Source organism: Sander vitreus, chromosome 8 (assembly GCF_031162955.1).
Source record: "Sander vitreus isolate 19-12246 chromosome 8, sanVit1, whole genome shotgun sequence".
Lineage (NCBI taxonomy): Eukaryota > Metazoa > Chordata > Actinopteri > Perciformes > Percidae > Sander > Sander vitreus.
This window is the reverse complement of record NC_135862.1, coordinates 652012-671297: the sequence shown is the minus strand read 5'-3', so window position 1 is coordinate 671297 and position 19286 is coordinate 652012. Positions and strand designations below refer to the sequence as shown.

The 19286-nt window shown below is 38.9% G+C and overlaps 2 protein-coding genes across 3 annotated transcripts; both read left to right on the top strand.

Moving 5' to 3' along the window:
* Positions 1 to 4531: 4531 nt before the first annotated feature.
* LOC144521449 (uncharacterized) lies at positions 4532 to 6943 on the top strand. Its single transcript, XM_078255997.1, has 6 exons — positions 4532 to 4639; positions 4735 to 4839; positions 5450 to 5557; positions 6154 to 6219; positions 6303 to 6407; positions 6574 to 6943. Exons 1-6 carry the CDS (start codon positions 4568 to 4570, stop codon positions 6694 to 6696), a joined length of 579 nt encoding a protein of 192 aa, XP_078112123.1. The 5' UTR covers positions 4532 to 4567; the 3' UTR covers positions 6697 to 6943.
* Positions 6944 to 16795: 9852 nt separating this feature from the next.
* On the top strand, positions 16796 to 19286 carry LOC144521448 (cystatin-A-like). Of its 2 annotated transcripts, XM_078255995.1 has the most exons (6): positions 16796 to 16921; positions 17017 to 17121; positions 17665 to 17772; positions 18425 to 18490; positions 18574 to 18678; positions 18917 to 19286. In XM_078255995.1, exons 1-6 carry the CDS (start codon positions 16856 to 16858, stop codon positions 19037 to 19039), a joined length of 573 nt encoding a protein of 190 aa, XP_078112121.1. In that variant the 5' UTR covers positions 16796 to 16855; the 3' UTR covers positions 19040 to 19286. The 2 variants fall into 2 exon arrangements, with proteins under 2 accessions (XP_078112121.1, XP_078112122.1); XM_078255996.1 differs by lacking the exon at positions 17017 to 17121.

Genomic DNA, 19286 nt, shown 5'->3' with positions numbered 1-19286 from the left:
ACCAGGTAGCAGTAGGGCAGTCTAACAACAGTTCAGGAGAAGCAGACAAGGGAGCAGGTCGGGTGACAGACAAAATGCTAGCAGACCTAGCAACAGGCAGGCTGTTGGGTGCTAGCTGGCACTGGAGAAGCCCGAAAACTTGAGGAGGAGCCTTGGTGGAGCTAACAGGCTTACAAAACCACAACTCATTAGCAGGTGGAGTTGGAGTGGAAAGAAAACATTTAGCCCAGTCAGGAATAGAGTCATTAAGCCAAGGTTTCTTTGACACCATCTCACGAGCTTCCAACACAATTAACTCCTTAAAAAGGTACTCACTGGTAGCCTTCTTCCACAAGGTCTTCAGCTCCACCAGGTCAAAAATTAAATTACAAAGTTCCACAATCATTGTCTCTGCCTCTCCTCCAGGTGGAGAAACATCAGGCCTTGGAGAAGCAGGCAAAGGGTCAGACAAGGTCAAAAACAAAGTACCTGTAGCTAAGATGCTAGCAGGCCGAGCAACAGACAGGTTGGTGGGTGAGTCATGATGGCTAGTTTTAAGGAAATTATCAAGTCTCTCCTTGATAATATTGAGGTTGGGAACAAAGTGACTCACCCAAGGTCTCTCCTCAAACCACTGCTGCTGCGTAGAAGTCCTCTGAAGGATAGGAGCATGCTGGTTAGGTTTAGAGTTTAAAAGACTCTCCACAGTCTGGTTAAACTCTGTCACCTTCTCCTTAAAGAAACGCCTCTCTGCTGGGTCCATATTGTGGTCAGATAATTCTGTTACAGTCTTCCAGAGAATATGGTGGACCCAATTGCAGAGACAGCAGGCAGTGTTGTGTTCAAAGGATTAATGGCAAAATCCAAAAACAAGGAGCAGGTAGGAACCCAAAAACAGGAACAGGCAAATACAGAACAGCGGTAAGCAATCCACTGACACAGCCAAACGAGAATAAACTGAACAGCAAATAATGATCTGACACAAGACAAGGGCAACACAAAGACTAAATACAGAGGGTAATGAGGAAACAAGCAACAGGTGACACTAGACTGGGGAACAGGTGAAACACATTAGGGATGGGAGAACAATCAAAAAAGACGGGAAAACACAAGACAGGAAGTAAAACCAGACAAGACAGAAAAGACAGACTTCAAAATAAAACAGGAAACAGAACATACACAACCATGACATGATCAGGATATATCCTTCAATGCCCACTTAAAACAATCCTCAAGAACAGCCTTTTTTCATCTCCGTAACATTGCCAAAATTAGGAACATCCTGTCTCAAAACGATGCTGAAAAACTAGTCCATGCATTCATTACTTCCAGGCTGCACTACTGTAATTCCTTACTATCAGGTTGCCCAAATAAGTCCCTTAAGACTCTCCATCTGATCCAGAATGCTGCAGCGCATGTTCTGACAAGAACTAAGAAAAGAGATAATATTTTTCCAGTATTAGCTTCTCTGCATTGGCTTCCTGTAAAATCCAGGATTTAATTTAAAATCCTTCTTCTGACCTACAAAGCTCTAAATGGTTAAGAACCATCATATATTGAAGAGCTCATAGTACCTTATTGTCCCACTTGAGCACTGCGCTCCCAGAATGCAGAGCTACTTGTGGTTCCTAGAGTCTCTAAAAGTAGAATGGGAGCCAGAGCCTTCAGCTATCAGGCTCCACTCCTGTGGAACCAGCTCCCAGTCTGGATTCGGAAGGCAGACACCGTCACCACATTTAAGAGTAAACTTTAAGCTCTCCTCTTCGATAAAAGCTTATAGTTAGGGAGTGAGGAGTTGCAGTGTCCGCCTAGCCCAGCCCACCTGCTTCTCATCATAATCATCAGATTTATTTACCACATAATCAATAATATAATCAGAGTAGAGTAAGGCAGGCCAGTACAGCCCGATCCGGTTGGGGAGAGTTCTAGCCCGACCAGGCTCCTCTCCTTAACCTGTTTCTCTTAGTTATGCTGTTATAATTTTAGACTGCCGGGGGACTTCCTTCCATTGACACACTGAGCTTCTCTTGTCTCTCTTTCCATTTGTGTGCATCCATGACCCAGAAATGCTTGTTACTAAGTTTGCTCTGGGGAGCTTATTCCCCGGAGTCCTTATGTTTTGTTTTTTTTGGTTTTTTTTCGCCTAGCATCTTTCCTTGGATTAAGGTGGCACCAAAATCATGGTTGCAGCTATCCTGCCACGCCCTGCTTTGCTCTGCTGTGCCCTGCTATGTCATGTAATGCCCTGCAGTGCCTTGCTATGCCATGAACTACTACAACTACTATTTCTAATCATAGTTCCATTATCTTTATTGTGACTATTATTGCCACTATTCATCACACTCCCAACCGGCACCTTCAGACACCGCCTACCAAGTGCCTGGGTCTGTCCGAGGTTTCTTCCTAAAAAGGTTTTCCTCGCCACGGTCGCACTAAATGCTTGCTCTTGGGGGAATTGCTACAATTGTTGTGTCCTTGTATATTATAGAGTGTGGTCTAGACCTACTCCATCTGTAAAGTGTCTTGACACAACTATGATTTGATACTGTAGTGAATGTGACATACATAATTAACCTTTGTTGTTTAATGTAAAATGTTGTGCATGTAATACGTTGGTTCAGGGATCGCGGTCCCTTTAAGTGTGTGATGACGGGGGACCCGGGGGTTGGGTTGCTGGGCAGCACCATTTTCTGAATGAATTGTTTTTCCCTATATAAATAAACGACACACGCATTCGTGTGCTCAATGTGAGAAGTTGTCTCTTGCAATTTACTGCAATTGCCACAATACTGTAAATAAAATTGTATTGAAATTTGAATTGAATACAGCTACCTTGGAGACAAAAATCAACATTGCAGGAGAATGGAAGGAGCAAGTAAACACCATCTTGTCTGAGTTTACATCCATATTGGACTTGATTGACAGATGCCCACTGCCTCTGAAGTTGGAGGCTATCAGACAGGTAGCACTGTCAAAAGTGCAACATCTGTTCTCTCACTCACATCCAGCAGAAAGTCCTAAGTGAACAAAACAGTGAGCTTAGTGCGAAAATGGTTTGGACTCAAGACACAAAGCACCCGTGACGTTATCTTTCACCCCCAGTGGGAAGGGGGACTGGGGGTACCAAATATATAAAAATGTAACGCTACTACTAGGAACTGAAGCTCTGAATATCCAAACGAACGCGCCTTACTTTGTTTGGTTGAAGGCACCCAGCACAGAATGATGAGAGATTAATAGTGTAAGTGAGTTTGCTCACTCCTTTACAGAGAAGAAGTATTTGCACATATGTAGGTGTGTTTGCCATTAAAGAGGTCAAGAGTCCTGACACAAAGTCCCATGGCTAGTTACATTATCTTGCATTAGACACATTCCTGCGTACTCGGGTGTGGTATCAAAAAGGCTGAACTGAAACTGAACTGTAAGCAAAAACTAATGACTAATTCAACCATGAGTACTTTGGGTTCATGTTTTGAGTAAAGCTTTCTCAAAACATTTTTTTTTTTTTTTTTTAAAACACAATTTCTGTGCTAAAATGAAATGAAATATAATAACACACTACCCAAGAAATAAACTCAGGAAAGAATGTAGAACAAGTAGTGAATAAATATATTCAACCTATTTAAATAGTATATAAAATATGTAAGTAAACATACTGCTTTCCTTGGGTTTGTGGAAGACTTAGGGGTACGTATTTAGCGGGGGGTTTAGGGGTCCTCCCTCATGCAAAAATAAAAAAATATATATAATTTCTAATCATTTTACTGTAGACTTATTTGTTTGACTTCAGACATCACTATGTTGTCTTAGTTTATTTATCTGAAGAGATTTGTTTCTATTCTATTCATTTGTGGATTTACTGTACGTACACACCGCCACCGACTTGATCTGCAAAAGAAGCTCTGGCCACCCTGTCAAGGTCACTTGCCAAAAAGTACGGGGAAGCTTGAAGCTTTGGCCGCTCTGACATGGCAGCATTCTATGTTCGATAATGTTCAATCTTAACTTTACTACTTTATTTAAAAGAGTGGCCAAGCACACAAGGCACCAGAACACACGATATGCTGCAGGTGGAGGTTCAACAACAACACTTTGGGTGACTGATGTTTTGTCGTCTTTTTAACAAGCTGTTGACTTAGTAACATGACTTTACTTAACTGATTATTAATTTGAAACAGGTGTGTTAATTTGTTTGAACACCTACATAAGACTTAGACTGTTTATTTGACTACACTGTTAATGTTTTAGTTCAGGTCAACACACTTAATGGTGAATCATCATTTCACATCAAAACAATTTAGGTTTTGAATTTTAGTTCTGTACAACAATAAAAATCTGAATAAGCTTTGAAACGTCTTTTTGTTGAAAATCCTCAACTAGAATTTGGAAAGGACTTCATGAGAGGAACAAAACCGACCCCAATCATGTGAGGGTTGTGGTTACTCATACAGCTCCACCCAACATGCAGGGGGAGGTAGCTCGCTGGTGGGGGTGGGGGTACTCTATAAATACATGCTCATGTGATGAACAGTTGAGACACGTAAAAGCAGACAGCTGACCTCTGTTAACTTCAACGGACCTTGACACAATGGCAACCACAATCAAAGCATACGGTGAGACAGTATCCACGACTATGGATATTCGGGAGATTTGTGATAAGGTGAGCTTCTATCTACCTTCATTCTTAACAACCTCCACACCGAAGGACTGCATTTCAGTCTGAATTTACATCATATTTATTTCCTTCATACACAGATCAGGTCCCAAGTGGAGGGAAGAACAGGAAAGAAGTATGTGAAATTCATAACAGTTCAATACAAGAGGCTAGATGGTGGGGATGGAATAAGCTACCTTATCAAGGTAAATAGATATGGCTTTAATATACAGGTTGAATTATTTGTGACAAGTAGTTGAACCATGGCAGGACAGCAAATACCAGTTAACCACATCCTCACTGCTCAACAACACAAGATCAACATGAATACGTCACAGTTTGTCAGGAATGTCTTGGACCCAATTGCAGTTTAGATGATTTAATAAACAAAAATGAAGTACATACCAAAAGTGTCCAGAAAGCAACAGGAATAAACTAATTCCAGAACAAACAGAACAGACACACTCACAGAACACACAGCAACAAACTACACGGCAAACAGAATGAACAGCAACAGAAACATAATGCTCCCAAACAAGATAAAGACAACACAGAGACTAAATACACAGGTAAACAAGGACTAACAAGAAACAGGTGACACAACAGGTGAAACAAATCAGGGCAGGGCAGAACAATCAAACAGGCGGGAAAACAAAAGACAGGAGTAAACTAACTACTCAACTAACTGTCAAGTAAACTAGACAGGACAATGGAGACAAGACGGACTTCAAAATAAAACGGGAAACAGAACAGAACTAACAATCGTGACAGAATACATGTGTTTAGACGTCTAATTTTCCTCTTTTGTTCTTGCAGGTTCATGTTGCAAAAACGGACTACATTCATGTGGAAGTCTTCCAAGATCTCAAAGAAAATGTTTCGCTGATTAATGTAAAGGAGCATCAAACCAAAGACAGCCTCCTCGTACCTTTTCAGAAATTGATCCCAGAACCAGTCTCAACAGTAAAATACTTAAAGGCTGCAGTCTCTTGTTAAAATCTTCTGCTTCTTTATTCTGAAATGATTTAACATTGATTTTGAATGTATTAACGCAGAGAGATGAAGATATTTGGTGGAATGCATTAAGATTAAAGTCTCAAAATGATTTATATTTCTTTTACAGAATTGATTCCTAACCCCAAATGAATATTCTGCTATAAGACTTAGATATTGTTTATTTGAATGAAATGTTTATGTGAGAAGCCTACACTGATAATGTTTTAGTTCAGGTCTACACTCTTAATGGTGCATCATCATTTCACATCAAAACAATATTTGTTTGGAAAGGAATTCTGAAGAGGAACAAAAGTGACCACAATCATGTGAGGGTTGTGGTTACTCATACAGCTCCTCCCAACATGCAGGGGAACCACCTGCCAGGTGTAGCTCTCCGGAAGAGGGGGGGGAGGAGGGGGGATCCCTCTCTATAAATACATATTATGTGATAAACAGTTGAGACACGTAAAATCAGAGAGTTGACTTCTCTGTTCACTTCAACGGACCTTGACACAATCGCAAAGATGTTCGGAGAATACAGTTTGCCGCCAGAGCCCGCCAATGAGGAAATTCAGGAGATTTGTGATCAGGTGAGCTTCTATCTACCTTCATTCTTCACAACCTCCACACCCAAGGTCTGAATTTACATCATATTTATTTCCTTCATACACAGGTGAAGCCCCAAGTGGAGAAAAATACAGGAAATAAGTATGAGGAATTCATGGCAAATGAATACAGGAGGCAATATGGTGCGGATGGAATAAACTACCTTATCAAGGTAAATCAGATATGGCTTCAATATACAGGTTGAATTATTTGTGACATGTAGTTGAACCATGGCAGGACAGTTAACACCAGTTAACCACATCCTCACTGCTCAACAACCCAAGATCAACATGAATACATGTGTTTAGACGTCTAATTTTCCTCGTTTGTTCTTGCAGGTTCATGTTGGAGAAGAGGACGACTACATTCATCTGGATGTCTTCCGAAATCTCGGAGGAAAGGTGTCGCTGACTAATGTACAGGCTCATCAAACCAAACACAGCCCCCTCGAACCTTTTTAGAAACTGATCACAGAATCAGTTTCAACAGTAAAATTCTTAAAGGCTGCAGTCTCTTGTTAAAATCTTCTGCTTCTTTATTCTGAAATGATTTAACATTGATCTTGAATGTATTAACGCAGAGAGATGAAGATATTTGGTGGAATGTATGAAGATTAAAGCTTTAAAATGATTTATATTTCTTTTACAGAATTGATTTTCCTGGTGCGCACAATGTCCTTTATCCCCAAATAAATATTCTGGCACTATCCTACAGTTTTTGGGACTCAATTATTTTTTACTAAAATTGATTTTCCTGACACTGGAAGTTTTCTTAACCCTCCTGTTGTCTTCTGGTCGACCATGTACTTGTTGTCCTTCTTGGATGAAATTACTATATAAAACAGTTTTTTACCTTTTTTTTTTAATAATATTTTTTACACATTTTCTGACTTTTTTGTCTCTTTTTTTCGTCACTTTTTTCAATGTTTTTATCAATTTTTTCCATCACTTTTTTCAATGTTTTTGTCACTGTTTTCCACATTTTGATGATGAATGATTTTGACTAATATTAGAGGAACGTACTTTATGTTGGTGGAGAATAACAGACGTGTGTATGTCAAAGTTAGTCAGGTTTTGAAACTATTTCAGATGCTATAAAATTGAATACCCCTCTGAATTAGTATAGTACTAGTATTTACTCTGATTACTGCCAGTATTCTCTGAGTTATTCTGAGTTACCTTCTGTAGTATTTACTCTGATTAACGCTCCCTAACATTCTGAGCATTAAACACTTTATTTCTTGCTCCTATTTCTACCTTTTCATCAATGTCCTGCATCAATTTATGCAGGACATATCTTTATATATGTAAAGGGAAACATAGGCTCTGTACTCTGTACAAATTAAATCTGAATAAAGTCTTAAAGCGGCCATATTCTGCTCATTTTCAGGTTCATAATTGTATTTTGAGGCTGTACCAGAATAGGTTTACATGGTTTAATTTTCAAAAAACACCATATTTTTGTTCTACTGCACATTGCTGCAGCTCCTTTCACATGCTGTCATGTTTCTGTTTTAGCTACAGAGTGAGTCCTCTTAACTTCTGTAACATCTCTGTTGTCAGTCGCACATGCGCAGTAGCTAGGTAAGGATTACATGGGCTAGCTCCAACTTCGGCCTGTACAAGGCAGGATTAGCCGGGAGATTTATTATAAACTAGGGTGCACTTCCAACTTTGCTTGGAATACCTGCAGAACAGGGACATGGAAGTAGTTCTATACAATTTCTTTTGTAGATTAGGGTGAATTTGTATGTGTTGTAGCAGTGTTTTGCCATTGAGAACGAGCTAGCATGCTAACGGTTAGCCCCCTAGACCCCTCGTCTCGGCTACTGACGTACAAAGCCGTGCAGATTTTGAACAGCTCACCCAGAGACTGAAGGCAGGACACATTTAGAAACACATACTCACTCTAAACAGCATGGATGTTTTTTTTTTTCAAAGTTTGTATGCGTGTGGAAGTATCAGAGACACAAAATAATCCAGGTCCACTGTGTTTTCTGAGGTCCAAGGTCAACGCAGCCATCTACCAGGAAGTTTTAGAGCACTTCATGCTTCCTGCTGCTGACCAACTTTATGGAGATGCAGATTTCATTTTCCAACAGGACTTGGCACCTGCACACAGTGCCAAAGCTACCAGTACCTGGTTTAAGGACCATGGTATACCTGTTCTTAATTGGCCAGCAAACTCGCCTGACCTTAACCCCATAGATTTTCTATGGGGTAATGTAAAGAGAAAGATGCGATGCTCCAGACCCAACAATGCAGAAGAGCTGAAGGCCACTATCAGAGCAACCTGGGCTCTCCTAACACCTGAGCAGTGCCACAGACTGATCCACTCCATGCCACTGCTGCAGTCATTCAGGCAAAAGGAGCCCCAACTAAGTACTGAGTGCTGTACATGCTCATACTTTTCATGTTCATACTTTTCAGTTGGCCAACATTTCTAAAAATCCTTTTTTGTATCGGTCTTAAGTAATATTCTAATTTTCGGAGATACTGAATTTGGGATTTTCATTAGTTATAATCATCACAATTAAAAGAAATAAACATTTGAAATATATCACTCTGTGTGTGATGAATGAATATAATATACAAATTTCACTTTTTGAATGGAATTACTGACATAAATCAACTTTTTCATGATATTCTAATTATCTGACCAGCACCTGTATATTAATATATGTATATATCCCAAACAGTTCTCCATTCGAGTCAAATAGTCGACCAACAGGTTGATATAATGTTTGAACCGAATCAAATAATAATAGTTCTTTTTGTAGAGAATCTACTAAATATGAATGTAGGCTCGGAGCGGAAGTGCGTCACATTTTAAGGGTGAAACGAAAGTTTAACCCTTGTGTTGTCCTCCCAGCTACAAAAATAATGTTTCAACATTTATTTGTAGGCTTCCGGCACTTTTTAGACGTTTTTGTCGCCTTTTGTTTAGTTTTCAGTTGTCGCTTTGTTTGTCTGATTATCACTTCTTGTCACAGTTTTTTACGCTTTTTTTTTCACCAGTGTATATATACATCACTAACACCAAATTATAAACACTAGTTTCATACTTATTCTTGGAATTCATGGTCAATAAACCTAATTTTACACAGAAATATGCTATAATATTGAATAAAACTCCCAAAATGTAATGAAAGAAACTGAAACTGATCTTTAATTTTATTTGAGAAGAATGTTGTATGGAAACATCCATGTAATTCTTGGGCAGTTTGGTCGAAAGAAACCTATATTTCTGATATAGAAACTTTAAAAACTGACCAAATTTGGCCCAAGGACAACAGGAGGGTTAATGTAGAAAGTGTGTTTCATATGGGCTATTTGTGGAGTTGTTTGATGATGTCATGGTGTCTTCTAATGCCACACACCAGGTCTAGTTTTATTTAACCCTCCTGTTGTCCCATGGTCAAATCTCACCCATTTTCAAAAAGTTTCTATATCAGAAATTTGGGTTTCTTTCAACCAAATTGTCAGAAAAAATAACGTGGATGGTTCCATAAAAAAGTAAATAAATGATCAGTTCAATACTTTCATTGAATTTTGGTGTTTTATTCAATTTTATATATTTAAGAAGTGATAAAACACTTAACATAAAAATGTTGAGAAAAGTGACAAAAACAAGTTGAAGAGCCACAAAAGTGTTAAAAAAAACAAACGTTGAAAAAAAACTTTGCTTGTTGACGTGAAGACAACACGAGGGTTAAACCTCCTGTTGTCTAAATATCTTTATGAGAAATATGATTTATTTTTAACAACCTAATTATTAATTACCCCAAAATAACACGGACGGTGTTTCACCCCCTATATCCTGACTAAACCTTTAAAGGTCCAGTGTGTAATCTGTTTCGTTGTTCATTATCTAAATCTGTGTTGCCCGTTCACAAACGTCCTTTATCATGAATATTTACCGCCACCATCAATTCCAAGTATTCCTTTTGGCTTGAAATGTTACATTTGCATTCGCATGAACTGGGGTAGATGCTCCATATTCATGCTCCATCTTGAAATATGTTAGCCGGTAAGGGACATACAGGACATACTGCTCTGCCTTTCATGTTTTCGTGGTCACATGATAAACTCACAAGTGCTGCTAATGCTGCTAACGGGTATCGTAGCTTCCCGGCCCCGGCAAGTTTGAAGAAGGAAACATGGAGGACCACACGTATTCAAAAAAATCCAAATTTCAGGAACAGGAGTCTTCGCCCAGAAAAAGAAAAAGGATATTAAAAAGAGCAAGAAACCAGCTTTTTGAAGTGTGACGGCTACCATAGCTGTAATACGTACTTTGAACTGCGTGGCGCGAGAGAATTGATTGCAATATATGATCTCAACGCTAGATGGGAGAAATTCCCACACATTGGACCTTTAATATTAGTCTAGATCTGTGGCTGGTTAGCTCAGTTGGTAGAGCAGGCATACACGTACAGTGGATTGTTCTCCGATGCAGAAATTCCAGGGTTTGAATCCGACATCTGACAGTTTTTCTGCATGTCTTCCCCCATCTCTCTCCCATTTCATATCTCAGCTTTCCTATCCAATAAAGGCAGAAATGGCCAAAAATTGTAGAAAACTGTATATATTAGTCTAAATCATTCATAATTTCTGCTTTTTTAACTCACAAATTAGGTAGAAATTTATATAAATGGTTTATTGAGCATGGTCCAGAAAAAAGTGTAAAACTATAAGAAGTTGGTGTTAGTGGTGTTTAAACAGAAGTGTTAAACGTAAAAAAAAAAAGAAGCAACAAAAACATTAAAAAAAAGAAAACATCCAAAGTGTCAACAAAAAAAACCAAAAATGTGTCGACACACACAAACAACAACAACAACGTCACGTTAAACATTTTATTACCTCAGAGATTTTAAACATAAAAAGGTTCAGGAGTAAAAAATAAAGGCACTTCACTTATATTACCTCCATAAAATAACTTCTCTTTTTTTACAAATATTCACACACTTCTCATCGTAGATATAAAAACATTCATCTAGATCGCAGATATTCTAAGTATCAGTAACAGGACAATCAAACACATGCTACCAGTTAGTCATAGTACAGTAATTACACATAAAACAGACAAACTCCCCCATTTGAGGAGTGAACTGAGAGAGACAGAGGATGTTTAGATCCCGTTTGAATTACACACATGATGATGTTTATCAGTTTAACCCTCCAGACGTCTGTACTACGAATCAAGATCAACATACCCTGGATTTCTTTCAGTTACCGGGCTTCACCTAACCTAACAACCGCGGTCCCACATAATCTGTGTCACGACGCTGGTTAACAACTAGTTCAATCAACCAAGGGTTTTCCAATCCAGTGACATGCGCGTTCACATAAAAGAGGCGGGGTTAGCACAGCACGACCAATCGCAAACATCTACCAGAGCCGCATATTTTACAGAAGAAGAGCAAACTATAATTCTACATAAATATGAAGAACCCAGACACGGTTTTACAGGCAAAATGCAATACAGTCACTACTTCCTAAAACAGTAAGGAAAGCCAGCTTTCCTTCATTTAAAGTAAGTGCGTAAATTACAAGAATTATCAATATTACTTTCCCATCAGTCGTGCACAAGATCTGACCATAATTACACTTGTCCTTTCCATAAACTGCTGTTGCTTTAGCCTATTATATTATCAGTTGCAACCCTGGCAGTGGAAAGCGATCGTGAGAGAAAATTAAAAAAATATAAAAACATAATTCAAACAGTGTTGCGCATTGGCAACACATGACTCAAGAACAACTAGCCTATATGTAATTCCATTCGCTGAAAATCTATATCTTTCATAAAAATACCCATCAGGGAATGTTAATGGGGTTGTCGGTCTCTAAATGTTTTAACTTTTCTGAGCGCACCCCCCCCCCCTCTCTCTCTCTCTCTCTCTCTCCGCGCACCGAGCTCCACCTGTTCTTCTAAGAACGGTGACGCCATTATTAGTCAAGTATTGATTGGTCAGTAGGCGGTGCTTTTACACTGGTTGATCTCTAATTTCCAAAATAACCTGCTCCCAACCAGGTTAGGTGTTCACCATAAGTTACCACAGCGATTTAACCCGGTAACAACTGATCCACCGTCGTGAGACAGAAAACCCTGGGTTTAAACTGAAGTTACCTCATAACCAAATCTTGCTTCGTAGTACAGGCCTCTGTTGTCCTCGGGTCAAATCTGACCCATTTTCAATATGTTTCTGTATCTGAAATGTGGGTTTCATTCAACCAAATTTTAAAACAAAGTGACGTGAATTGTTCCCTACAACACTCTTCACAAGTTAAATAAATGATCAGTTCACTACTTCAAGCATGTAAAGAAAAAACTAATAAAAGAACGTTTAAAAACATAGGAAAAACGGTTCCGGCGCGTTTACCTCTGTACTGGACCCAATTCAGTACAGAGATCCAAGAACACAGCTTTAGGGAATCTAAATCGGCATATTAGCCAGTCATCATTGTGGTCCCTGAAGACTCTTTCTCTCCTGATTCTTCCATTGGCATAGTCCTCCTGCAGGGCCAGCAGGGCCATCATGCAGCATTACGCACTGGATCACCACAGAGTTTATATGTTTACGACAATTTGTGATTAACACCTTGCCAAAATCACAGCATCAACTAGTGGTATCCCCCCCGAGATACATTTTGATGACGAAAGAAAGCGTTCAGCCCCGTTTTATGCATACTCCACTTTTATAAATTAGACCCCAGCTAAATATACATTTCTATAAAAGATGACTTCCTGTCTCTGAGACATTCTCCCGACTTTTCTTTCTGACTTATAATATGGCAAAAGATTTTTTTAATGAAGGTAATATGTTACCTAGGAATTAATCACATATTCTATAATCTTCAACTCAAAGTAAACTGTTTACTGAATGGCAGCAAGCCCCTATCATCTACCATGGTCAACACTATGTCTGCTTGTATTGTTGTCAACAGTGCTAGAATAAGTATTCAGATGTTGTACTGCAGTAAAAGTACTAATACCACTATAAATATACTCTGTTACAGTTAAAGTCCTGCAGTTAAAATGTTACGTCACTAAAAGTGTGTATCATCATGAAAATGTAGTTAAAGTATTAAAACATAGTAGAAAGTGTTAATTACATGTTTTGTGTGCAGAAATCTTGATGTGTAAAGTAAATAGTAACTAAAAATGTCAGATGAATGTAGTGGAGTAAAAAGTACAATATTTCTCTCTGAAATGTAGCGGAGTAGAAGGCAAGGCAAGGCAGCTTTGTTTGTATAGCACATTTCAGCAACAGGGCAATTCAAAGTGCTTTACATAAAAACGACTATAAAACAAGAATAAAAGTTATAGCCCTTTCACAGAGCTCCCGCAGCTCTTCGTTCAATAAACTGTCGGTACACTTACAAAGTTCTCAATGCTTGTGTTAACATGTAGGGACCCTCACTATGCTACCATTGAAGTTTGGTGATATTTTCAGCCTTTTTAGTGCTATAAATAGCGATTTGTTTTTACTTTCCCTGTGCCCCAAATACTAGCGTTGTAAGCTAATCAGCGGTCCACGCTAGCGTCTTTCAAGCTACAAACACATTTGATTAGCATGAAACCATGTCCCAGAGAGCGACAGAGTGGTTACACATCTGTTAATAACCCCTAGGTTCATTTTGCGCCGGAATTGTCCTTTAATACAGATTATAGAGAGCAGTTCAGTAAAGTCATCAAAGAATGTTGCACTGTATTTAGGTGGCCTGAAGATATTTAGAAATATAACTCAAGGGGACGACCTTATCTGAAGAGCCACATTATCAAAAGAAGTAAAATTTCCATAAGATAGTTGCATACATTGGAATGAGTCATTAAACAAAATGCTGACTCCACCTCCTTTCTCATTCACTCTATTCTCACACATAAAACTGAAGTTAGGGGGAGCTGACTCAATGAGAATTGAGAATCAAGATTGTGCTTAATAATGAAATTATTGATTAAAAATGATTTTCCAGCCAAAGACCTGACGTTTAGTAACGCTAGCGTTAGCGTGTTAAAAGAATGATCTGTTTCATTTTTTAGGACAGACTGCGGCTGACGAGGAATGGATGCTAAATTTGCTAAGTTTGCAGTTAAGTGCTTCTTCTTACTTAGTAGATTCAACATTCTTTTTCTATTACCTATCACAACATAAATTGAGGAAGAATGTAATACACATGGCTCAGGCTTGTCCTGGACAAAATCATGAGTGCCACTAGGCATGCAGCCTGGACCGGACATATATCAGTTAAAGCTTGTTGCATTTCGTACACAAGCATCCTTATTAGTCTGGGGAGAGTGAATTTGCTGCCATCCTGGCAGAGGTGCCTGGGGTTCTACTTTTGGCCAGGGGCAAATGATGGGAGAAGGAAAGGATAGCAAACTTGGTTCCAGTATCCACCAGCTGCCTCATCCTGCCACTGAACTCCAACATGTGGCAGGGGGAAGGAGGGGAAAGGGTGAGTGTTGGACGGGTGAAGAGGGGGGTTGAGATTTCTTGTATCTCCCCCCGATTTGTTATGGCTTCCTCTTGTTTAGATTCCTCTTGTCTCGTGTCCTTGGCCGAGGGAGCAGATGTGTGGCGCAGAAAGTAAAGTAGGTTGGAGGTGAACAGCTTTACTCCTGGCTTGTTGCGTTTATTGAGCTGACTGTGTTCAGCAGATCAATAAAGTCACGTTTCTGCACTTCAGACTGTTGCTTTAGAACATAAATATACTTTATGCAGTATAATGTTCTTCACAGTTGGGTGTGCTGCCACGATATCCGGGATTCTTTGGGCCAGGTCAGACACCATGTCATTGGGAAAACAGAGCATTTTGGTGTTTTTACTGCTAGTAAAAACAGTAAAAAACTGTTTTTACAGGTGTCCTAGGATACACATACAGGTTTGTAGTAAGAGGGCTGCAACAACTTGGGATGGCCAAAAAGATGGCTAAACAGCTTGCAAAGTACTGTGCCATATCTGCTATTATTGGCAGCCGCCACATATGGCAAAGACGCTGCTACTTATACCCTTAACTGAGTATTGGGTTTATTAAGTGATATTGTGACGACCTGCTGCATGCCACTGGTCCATGAGTTTGCGTATGTATTGTACTGCATCTGTAATATTTGTGTCCCTGTATCAATTTCTTCATGTGGACATAAAAAAATGGTTAAAATGTGTTTTTGCGTGTGTGTGTCTGTGTGTGTCTCTTTGTGTGTGTTTGTGTCTCTTTGTGTGTCTGTGTGTGTGTCTCTGTGTGTGTGTGTGTGTGTGTCTGTGTGTGTGTCTGTAAAAAGTTAACGCTCTCCTTAATTGCATGTTGTTTATGAGTCGGGGGGTAAATGTAAAGCTACTACTAGGAACTGAAGCTCTGATGATTCAAACGAACGCGCTTTACTTTGTTCCATTGAATGCACCCAGAACAGAATGATGAGAGATTAGTGGGTGTCAGTTTGCTCACTATTTTACAGAGAAAAAGTCTTTGCACATATGTAGGCATGTTTGCCATTAAAGAGATCAAGAGTCCTGACACAAAGTCACATGACTAGTTACAGTAGCTTGCATTAGACACATTCCTGCGTACTCGGGTGTGGTATCAAAAAGGCTGAACTGAAACTGAACTGTAAGCAAAAAGTAATGACTAATTCAACCATGAGTACTTTGGGTTCATGTTTGAGTAAAGCTTTCTCAAAACATCCCAATTTCTGTGCTAAAATAAAATAGAATAAGAACACACTACTCAAGAAATAAACTCAGGAAAGAATATACAACAAGAAGCGAATAAATATATCCAACCTACTTAAATAGTATTTGAAATATGTAAGTAAATATACTACTTTAGCAGGGGGGGGGGGTTTAGGGGTCCTCCCTCATGCAAAAAGAAGTTTTTTCAATTAAAAAAATATATAATTTCAAATCATTTTGTACCATAATTACTACTAGCATAGTCTATCTGTGTCTAAAACACACATATACAGTATATATATATATATATATATATATATATATATATATATATATATATATACTTATGTCGCTTTCTCATCTTTTTAACAAGCTGTTGACTTAGTAACATGAATTTACTATGATAATATAATAAGACTTAGAAATTGTTTATTTGACTACACTGTTAATGTTTTAGTTCAGGCGAACATACTTATTTTACAGAATTGATTTTCCTGTTGGCTCACAATGTCCTTTAAACCCAAATAAATATTCTGCCATAAGACTTAGACATTGTTTTTTTTTTTTATGAAATGTTTATGTGAGAAGCCTACACTGTTAATGTTTTAGTTCAGGTAAACACTCTTAATGGTGCATCATCATTTCACATCAAAACAATATAAGTTTTTGAATTTTAGTTCTGTACAACAATAAAAATCTGAATGATAAGATTTGAAACGTCTTTTTGTTGAAAATCCTCAATTAGAATTTGTAAAGGACTTCATGAGAGGAACAAAACCGACCCCAATCATGTGAGGGTTGTGGTTACTCATACAGCTCCACCCAACATGCAGGGAGGGTAGCTCTCTGGGGGGGGGGGGGGTTCTCCATAAATACATGCTCATGTGATGAACAGTTGAGACACGTAAAAGCAGACAGTGGACTTCTCTGTTAACTTCAACTTTGACACAATGGCAAACGGATTATACGGTGAGACACTAGACATGACTATGGAAATTCGGGAGATTTGTGATAAGGTGAGCTTCTATCTACCTTCATTCTTCACAACCTCCACACCGAACATCTGCATTTCAGTCTGAATTTACATCATATGTATTTCCTTCATACACAGATGAGGCTCGAAGTGGAGGGAAGTACAGGAAAGAAGTATATGAAATTCATAGCAGTTAAATACAGGAGTCAATATTGTGGGGAAGGAAAAAAATACCTTATCAAGGTAAAAATGTTGTCTTTAATATACAGGTTGAATTATTGGTGACATGCAGTTGATCCATGGCAGGACTGTGTGCGTGTGTGTGTGTGTGTGTGGGGGGGGGGAGCTTGTTTAACTATATTCGTGGGGTCCAAAAACTGGGACTCCAGTACACTTGTGGGGTCCCGACAGCTTTGTGTGGCCAAAATGCTGGACCCCACAAGTTTAAAGGGCTGTTTGAGGGTTAAGATTTGTTTTAGGATTAGGGATAGAATGAGGTTATGGTGAGGGTAAGGGTTAAGGTTAGGCATTTAGTGGTGATGGTTAAGGGTAGGGTAAGGGGCTAGGGAATGCATTATGTCAATGATAGGTCGCCACAAAGATAGTGAAACAAACCTGTGTGTGTGTGTGTGTGTGTGTGTGTGTGTGTGTGTGTGTGTGTGTGTGAGCAGTTGAACCATGGCAGGACAGTAAACACCAGTTAACCACATCCTCACTGCTCAACAACACAAGATCAACATGAATACATGTGTTTAGACGTCTAATTTTCCTCTTTTCTTCTTGCAGGTTCATGTTGCAGAAACGGGCTACATTCATGTGGAAGTCTTCCAAGATCTCAAAGAAAATGTTTCGCTGATTAATGTAAAGGAGCATCAAACCAAAGACAGCCTCATCGTACCTTTTTAGAAACTGATCCCAGAACCAGTGTCAACAGTAAAATACTTAAAGGCTGCAGTCTCTTCTTAAAATCTTCTGCTTCTTCATTCTGAAATGATTTAACATTGATTTTGAATGTATTAACGCAGAGGGATGAAGATATTTGGTGGAATGCATTAAGATTAAAGCCTTAAAATGATTGATATTTATTTTACAGAATTGATTTTCCTGTTGGCTCACAATGTCCTTTAAACCCAAATAAATATTCTGCCATAAGACTTAGACATTGTTTTTTTTTTAATGAAATGTTTATGTGAGAAGCCTACACTGTTAATGTTTTAGTTCAGGTAAACACTCTTAATGGTGCATCATCATTTCACATCAAAACAATATAAGTTTTTGAATTTTAGTTCTGTACAACAATAAAATCTGAATGATAAGATTTGAAACGTCTTTTTGTTGAAAATCATCAAACAGAATTTGTAAAGGACTTCATGAGAGGAACAAAAGTGACCCCAATCATGTGAGGGTTGTGGTTACTCATACAGCTCCACCCAACATGCAGGGGAACCACCTGTCAGATGTAGCTCTCCGGAAGGGGTGGGGCGGGGGAGAGTGTAATCACTCTCTATAAATACATGCTTGAACGGACCTTGACACAATCGCAAAGATGTTCGGAGAACACAGTTTGCCGCCAGAGCCCGCCAATGAGGAAATTCAGGAGATTTGTGATCAGGTGAGCTTCTATCTACCTTCATTCTTTACAACTTCAACACCCAAGGTCTGAATTTACATCCAATTTATTTTCTTCATACACAGGTGAAGCCCCAAGTGGAGAAAAATACAGGAAATAAGTATGAGGAATTCATGGCAAATGAGTACAGGAGTCAAGATGATGCGGATGGAATAAACTACCTTATCAAGGTAAATAGATATGTCTTTAATATACAGGTTGAATTATTTGTGACATGCAGTTAAACCGTGTGTGTGTGTGTGTGTGTGTGTGTGTGTGTGTGTGTGTGTGTGTGTGTGTGTGTGTGTGTGTGTGTGTAGTTGAAGCATGGCAGGACAGTAAACACCAGTTAACCATATCTTCACTGCTAAACAGCACAAGATCAACATGAATACATGTGTTTCTCGTATTCCTCTTTTCTTCTTGCAGGTTCATGTTGGAGAAGAGGACGACTACATTCATCTGGATGTCTTCCGAAATCTCGGAGGAAAGGTGTCGCTGACTAATGTACAGGCTCATCAAACCAAAGACAGCCCCCTCGAACCTTTTTAGAAACTGATCACAGAATCAGTTTCAACAGTAAAATTCTTAAAGGCTGCAGTCTCTTGTTAAAATCTTCTGCTTCTTTATTCTGAAATGATTTAACATTGATCTTGAATGTATTAACGCTGATAGATGAAAATATTTGGTAGAATGCACTAAGATTAAAGCTTTAAAATGATTTATATTTCTTTTACAGAATTGATTTTCCTGGTGCGCACAATGTCCTTTAACCCCAAATAAATATTCTGGCACTATC